Raw genomic sequence first — 7,853 nt, 5'->3', positions numbered from 1 at the left:
GTGATGTCGGTCGATCAATTCCATCGTCTGGTCGTGGGTCCTTTCCGGGTGTACGGGGGTCGATCCGGTACACGGCTCGGTATGTCTATCTGGTACGGCCGGATGGATGAACCTCGGCTGATTTGATCTGGACGTCCTGAACTCCATGCTGAGCTGGTTCCATGTACTGATACTTGGGCCGGGGTCTATCAATGGGAGTAATCCAATTACGTGACGATGGCACTAGAGGACGATACTAACCAAGCAGAGATGACCTCGAAGGAGATCGAGCTCCTCAACAAGCTCGAGTTTCTGCAAAGTCAGGTTACCGATCTTCACAAAGCTCAGGAGACCACACCCGGAGGTCCTGAACTTCTCTTCGAAGTTCAAACCCTACAAGACCAACTTGGAGAACACTCCAAGCAACTACAGGAGAGCGCCGAGAAGCTAGACGCCATAGAAGCGGATAATCTTGTCCCCCGACAAGAGAACCATACCCTCGGTGAAACTAGCAACAAGCGAAAGCGGTTCCGAACTAGGGTTCGACCCTGGCTTTGCTCAACACTCCACGCGATGGTGAAGAAGTACCTCATCGACCCGTCTTCGCCGACAACGAACCCGAAGGCCGAGAAGCTGCAAATGATGGGACCCGAGTGCAAGTGGATAGCTATTCCGATACAGAGGACGAAGAGTACTCACCCGATGATCCCGGGATCTCAGATCCGGCTCTAGCATCCTACTTAGAAAGGGTGGTCTCCGAAAGGTTTGGCACCATTCAATCTATGGAAGAAAGACTTTCAGGTGTAGCTCCTCTTATTCGAAGGAGTAATCAGAGGTCCTACTCCGATACACCTTTCGTGGAAGAGATTGCTTCAGTGGAGATGCCACGAAAGTTCTCTTTCCCGAGCATAAAGATGTATGAAGATACTAGGGATCCTGAAAATCATATCACCCAGTACAAGCAACGCATGCTAGCATTAGCAATCCCCTGGGATGCACGGGAAGCTAACATGTTCAAGGGATTCGGATCAACCTTGACTGGCCCTGCTCTCCAATGGTACATCAATCTTCCTATCAAGTCCATCAAGTCCTTTGCAGCCCTTAGCGACAAGTTCGTGGAGCAATTTGCTAGTAGTCGCAACCTAGAGAAGAACTCAGACGACCTCTATGAAGTCCTCCAGCATAGGAATGAACCCCTTTTCTCCTACATAGCACGCTTCAATCAAGAGAAGGTGGCTATCCTTGAGTGCAACGCTTATACGGCTATCTCAGCCTTCAAGCGGTGTCTACTTCCGGAGGAAGATCTCTACAAGGAGCTGATCAAATATAAGTGCAGGAATATGGAGGACGTATTGTCTCGTGCTTGGGCTCAAGTAAAGTGGGAAGATGTTGCTAGTAGGGCCAAAGCCTGTCCGAATTACGATCAGAAGTCCTCAAAGCCGACTAGGAATGACCGCGATGAGCCCTCTTATCCCAAGACCGCGAGGGAGACCGGCAACCCAAGCAGGGGCAGGTACCAACATCGACCTTTGCCTAGATCCGAGGGGATGATGGTGTCCACTTGGCCAGATATCTCTCATCTTGTGATATCAAAACCGGAACTGATCGGTGTCCTACGACAAATGGGTCCACAAGTTAAGTGGCCTCATAAGATGAAGGCTGCAGAGGCTAATCGAAACCCCAAGCGGTGGTGCGACTTCCATAGTGACCATGGTCACACCACGGAAGAGTGTATAGCCTTGAAGATGGAAGTCGCCGAGCTCCTCAAGAAAGGCTACTTAAGGGAGTTCCTCTCAGATAAGGCCAAGAACCTTCTAAATAGGGAAGGTCCCGGTCTCCCTACCGAAGCAGCTCCCGCATTGCCACCACACAAGATCGAGTGATCCACGTCATCACAGGCGGATCGTAGGTAAGCGGAATTAGCAGTGCCGCTGCCAAGAGAAGTACACGCAACGCCAGGAATGGCCAAGAGGCCGAGGGTCCTAAGCGCCTACTCCTCGGAACAGATGAGATCAGCTTCACTGCTAGGGAGCAACAGAAGGTTCTTGCTCCTCATCATGACGCCCTTGTCATTTCACTTACCATAGCAAACTGCTTGGTCAAGCGAATATTAGTAGACGATTGGAGCTCCAGCAACATAATCTTCCATTCGGCCTTCGCCGACCTAGGGTTGGAACCTACAGCTCTAACTAGAAAGGCGACTCCCCTTGTAGGCTTCAGCGGAGAGGTCAAGCAAACCTTAGGAGAGGTCTTTCTCCCCGTGGACGCCGAGGGGATAAATCAAGCCACGAAGTTCCTAGTCGTCGATTGACCCTCATCGTATAATGTGATACTAGGAAGGCCTTGGATCCACGATATGGGAGCTATACCTTCGACTTTGCATCAACTGGTCAAATTCCCAACTCCCTGGAGCATCAAGGCGGTCAAAGGAGATCAGGAAAATGCCAGGTCCTGCTACCAGACTACTTTAAAGGGAAAGACCCAAGTCTTATAGCAATTACAGAAAAAGCTTCCGGCCCCGCATACCGAAGAGCCGGAGGTGGAGGAAATGGATGAGGTCCCACTCACAGAAGGGAACTTGGGTCGAAACTTAAAGATAGGCTCCAAGCTTCTGGAAGACCTGAGAAGAAGATTGGTCGACTTCTTGAGATCCAACTACGATTGCTTCGCCTGGTCCCATGAGGACATCCCTGGGATTGATCCCGACGTCATCATTCATCAACTCAAAGTGGATCCAATGCATCCTCCCGTCAGACAGAAGAGGAGGAAGTTCGCCCCTGAAAGGGACGAGATAATCAACGAAGAGGTCAAGAACCTACTGGATGCCGGATTCATACGAGAGGTGCAATACCCGGAATGGTTAGCTAATGTAGTGGTCGTCAGGAAGAAGAACGGGAAGTGGAGAGTCTGAATCGACTTCACGGATCTTAATAAATCCTGTCCTAAAGACCCCTTCCCCTTGCCTCACATCGACAAGCTAGTCGATGCAACTGCTGGTCATCAGCTAATGAGTTTCATGGATGCATTCTCCGGATATAACCAGATCCTAATGCATCCTGACGACCAAGAGAAGACCTCGTTCATGACCTCAAGGGGCATCTACTGCTACAAGGTCATGCCTTTCGGATTGAAGAACGAAGGTTCGACCTATCAAAAGCTCGTCAACATGATGTTCGCCGATCAGATAGGGCAGACCATGGAGGTCTATATTGATGATATGCTGGTAAAGTCCCTGGACGCTGAGGACCATATCTTGCATCTTCAACAAGCCTTCACCACTCTCAGGAGGTACAACATGAAGCTAAACCCTTCAAAGTACTCGTTCGGGGTAAGCTCTGGAATGTTCCTAGGGTAAATAGTCACCCACAGGGGCATTGAAGCAAACCCAGAACAGGTGAGAGCAATCCAGGTGATACCATTCCCTCGCAACGTCAAGGAGGTACAAAGACTGACAGGAAGGATGGCCGCCCTGAGCAGATTCATCTCCAGGCTGTCCGACAAGTCGCATGCCTTCTTCGAAACCTTGAAGGACCCCAAGGACTTCCAATGGACCGATAAATGTGAGCAAGCCCTATCCGATCTCAAGGCCTATCTCACTACTCCACCTCTCCTCTCAAAACCTTTGGAAGGGGAAGTCCTATTGTTTTATATGGCGGTATCAAAGCATGCAGTCAGCGCGGTCATGGTAAGGGAAGAAGGAAGGAAACAACATCCTATCTACTACATGAGAAAATCTCTACTAGACGCGGAGACCCGCTATAATCACCTTGAAAGTTAGCCCTCGCCTTGGTTAACGCTGCTCGAAAGCTACGCCCCTACTTCCAGGCTCATCAAATCGTGGTGGTCACCTCCTTCCCCATCAAAGCAGTCCTTCATAAGCCAGAAGTGTCTAGACGACTAAAAAAAGGGCTACAGAGCTGGGGGAGAACAATGTGATCTTCCGGCCTGCAACAGCCATCAAATCGCAGTCCTAGCAGGTTTCGTAGCTGAATTCTCTCCTGCCATGCTTCCAGCCTTGGAAAAAGAAGTAAAGCTTCGTGATAGCGAAGGGGAGAAAGGCGAATGGACACTATACGTTGATGGGTCTAGTAACGTAAGGGGCGCAGGCGTGGGACTAGTCCTAACTTCCCCTACGGGGGAATCAGCCTCAAGGGCCGTACGATGCAACTTCAAAGTAACGAACAATGAAGCTGAATACGAACCTCTAATAGCAGGGCTGACACTCGCCAAACAGATGGGAGTAGAAGACATCCAGGTCTTCAGCGACTCACAACTGATCATAAGCCAAGTCCAAGGAGACTACCAGGCGAAAGATCCAGTATGATCAGGTACCTATCCATGGCTAAGAGCCTACTCGACAGGTTCCGACACTGTAAGCTCACCCAGATCCCGAGGGAGCAAACTCCCAGGCCGACGCTGTAGCTAATCTAGGGTCCGCAACCGAAAAGGAGACGGAGCCTGAAGAAGTATCCGTAGTAGACGAAGGAGAGACCTGGATGACTCCCATCATTAGCTATCTGAGGTACGACACCTTGCCTGAGGATCGAGACGAAAGTTAGAAGATAAGGCACCAAGCTGCCAGGTACTGCTTTTCCGAGGGGAAACTATACCGAAGATCTTTTTCAGGACCCTATCTACGATGTCTTACCCCTAGAGAAGCCGCCAGGATACTAGAAGAGCTTCACGAGGGAGAGTGTGGTTCCATTCTAGTGGTCAGAGGTTGGTACTCAGAGCCAGAAGGGCTGGATACTACTGGCCAACCATGGCGAGGGACTCCCTCAAACAAGCCAAACTCTGTAGCCAATGCCAGAAGCACACGCCAGTCTCCAATCTTCCACCAGAGAACCTCAAATCTTTAAGTTCTCCTTGGCCCTTCCGAAAGTGGGGCATGGACATCGTGGGGAAATTCCCTATGGCACCGAGGCAAAGGATCTTTCTCCTAGTCTTGACCGATTACTTCACGAAGTGGGTAAAAGCTTAAGCACTAGCCAAGATAAGGATCTCCAGATCAGGAAATTCTTATGGACCAACCTGATCACACGCTTTGGAACTCCCCATGAGATCGTCACAGACAACGGACCCCAGTTCACGAGCTACAACATCTGAAAGTTCTGCAAGGATTGGAATATCAAGATTTCCTATTCAGCACCACGAAATCCCCAATCTAACGGCCAAGCCGAATCTACTAGAAAGACAGTGGTGAGTATGCTCAAGAAGCGCCTAGAAGACGCCCATGGGCGATGGGCAGAAGAGCTACATGGAGTACTCTTGGCCTATCGGACAACCCTGAAGACGGCTACCCAGGAGATCCCTTCTCGCTTGTCTATGGTGCTGAAGCGGTGATACCCACAGAGGTGCACGTAAGGACCATGGTCTCTGAATTCCTCTCCCAGGAGGAGAACAACGAGCTAATGTCCCTGTGTCTAGATCTACTCGATGAAAAGAGGGAGGCGGTCAGCCTTAGAAATGTGTCCTACCAGTTGAAAGTAGCCAAGAGCTATACCAAGAAGGTCAGATCCAGAACCTTCCAGAAAGGGGACTGGGTCCTAAGGCGAGTCTGTGACCACACAAGGGACAAATCAGCCGGAAAACTCGCTCCTGGATGGGAGGGTCCCTATAAGGTTAAAGAGGTGCAAGGGGCAGGAGCCTATAAGCTGGAAGACAGCGACGGTAAGGTCCAACCCAACTGCTGGAATGCCTTGCAACTCAATTTCTATCACTTCTAAAGTAAGGTCCCGGATTAAGATTTATATACTACTACTACTATATTGATATATTTAAGTACATTGGTTTCCTACTCCTATGTATGCGATAACGTCTCCAGACTAAGCTTATAAAATACATTATTAGTTACGGCTAGAGGGGTTATAGGAACTCCAATGTACTTAAAGGGGCATACTAGCTAGGTCAGGTCCTAAGGGACCTTAGATCTCAGCAAACCCTATATATACTACTGAGACTACTCACATGGGTGTGACATATAAGGAACAGGTCTGATCAACCCTATTACATTGTCTGCACCTCAAGCCCTGCGTAAAGGCTATAAGTCCAAAAGTTACGTGGGGACCACCGTACTAGTGATACCCAAACCCTGTGTTAAAGACGCTACAAGCTAAATACGCAGGGGGGAATGACGTACACTACAAAGTACTGTAATCAGATGCTGACGGCTGATATGCAGGGAGCAAATGTGCGAAAATACCGGTTAGCACCAAATTAATACTTATCCAGACATGGAAAGTAGTTTGTCTGGTGTGAAGTCGCTTTGCGGGGCAGGCCCACGCCAGACCACAGTAAGTCTGAGCGTGACTTTTTCTGCAGAAAGGTAGAGTGCATCATTGGGATTCATGAGAGTGGCCTATACCTCCGGGTGGCAGAGTGCGGTTTCTCAATAACAGATCGGTAGTGGTTCCCCATGGGGAGCAGAATACGATCACAAACCTCACATAACGCATATGGCCTCAGTGTCTATGACGAACCTCAGGGTTCAGTACGGCCTCAGGGTCTATTATAACCTCCGGGTTCAGTACGGCCTCAGGGTCTATAAAAGAGCCTCATGGTTCAATACAGCCTCTGGGTCTGTAAGGAGTCTCCGGACTCAAGATCACCTAAGGGTTGATCAAGGGCCTTCGGGTCTAACTGATATTCGGATCTGATAAGAACCTCAGGGTTCAAGGATCTTTGAATCCAAATACCAACCTTTGGGTTTGCCAAGAACCTCAGGGCTCAAAAGCATCAACCTCCGGGTTCAAGGTATCCATCGGGTTTAGTCATGGTCCCCGGATCCAAGATTAAACCCCAACTCAGAAACCTCAGGGTTCAATGAGTGATATACCATGGATTTTACCCGTTTTCTACCATGGTATACTAGTGTTTTATTATATATTTAATCTGTTTTCTAGCCTGTTAGGTATGTTTTCAGGTTCAGGAGCGTTTTGTGATAAGGTGATGTTTTTGGAGCATTTTGGAGTACAAGAGATGATACACCCGAGTTGACCATTCAAGACCAAGTCGGAAGTCAAATTGCGATAAGAATCGATCGATACTCATCCAGAGTTGTCGATCGATGTAGCTGAGAAGATCCGCGTACTAGAAGAGTTATAATCGATCGATACACAACCAGTGTTGTCGATCGATATCGAGGACGAATGGTTTAGCCGGCTACTTCACCAAGACTTCACAAATTACGAGATTGCCCCTGACGAGTTTTTACCTAATGGAAATGCTTAGATATTCCTGCTAAGTGGTTTTTGACGGCAAGCAAGCTTGGAGAAACTAGGTTTTACTTGTTTTGAGAGATTGGAGATATTTGTTATCTCTTTTTGTATTTCTACTTTATTATATCTATGCATTATTTCATCTATCTATTGTTATGAATCGCTTAGCTATGTCTGAGTAGTCTACTTGTTAGATCTAGGGTTTAAATAGGTTTGTGGGATTAGCCCAAACTATAATTTCTAAGTTGTGATATTCATCAAATAGATTACACCCTAAGCTTGTTTCTAGAGTAGCTAACTAGAATATAGATCACTAGGTCTTTGATATCTTGATTATCTGTTTGAACTAGTATCTCCTTGGAGAAGAGCTAACTGCCCTCCTTGAGATCTAGTGTTCATTATCAGCTCGCGCCTAGGCACATCTAGAGCCGTCGATCGATATCCTTTCAGGTGAATTGATCGCCGAGCGAAAGGTGTATCGATCGATATCTCTAAAGGATATCGATCGACTCTTTTTCTGTGTCAACATACGACAGTTGAGGCCAGAGATCTAGATTATTTAGCCAGTGAAGACATCACTGAGAGTTAAGCGACTGAGTTCTATAGTATCATGCAAACAACTTGTTAGGCATTTTATGATATTATAATCTCCATTCC

The 7,853-nt window shown here is 48.1% G+C and overlaps 1 protein-coding gene across 1 annotated transcript; it reads left to right on the top strand.

Moving 5' to 3' along the window:
• Positions 1 to 216: 216 nt before the first annotated feature.
• Positions 217 to 2,290, top strand: LOC130504725 (uncharacterized). Its single transcript, XM_056999353.1, has 3 exons — positions 217 to 363; positions 519 to 1,730; positions 1,889 to 2,290. The coding sequence occupies exons 1-3, from the start codon at positions 217 to 219 to the stop codon at positions 2,288 to 2,290; spliced, it is 1,761 nt and encodes a 586-aa protein (XP_056855333.1).
• Positions 2,291 to 7,853: the final 5,563 nt, after the last annotated feature.

Source organism: Raphanus sativus, unplaced genomic scaffold (assembly GCF_000801105.2).
Source record: "Raphanus sativus cultivar WK10039 unplaced genomic scaffold, ASM80110v3 Scaffold1761, whole genome shotgun sequence".
NCBI lineage: Eukaryota > Viridiplantae > Streptophyta > Magnoliopsida > Brassicales > Brassicaceae > Raphanus > Raphanus sativus.
The sequence above is the reverse complement of the archived record's forward strand: the minus strand, read 5'-3'. Positions and strand labels throughout refer to the sequence as shown.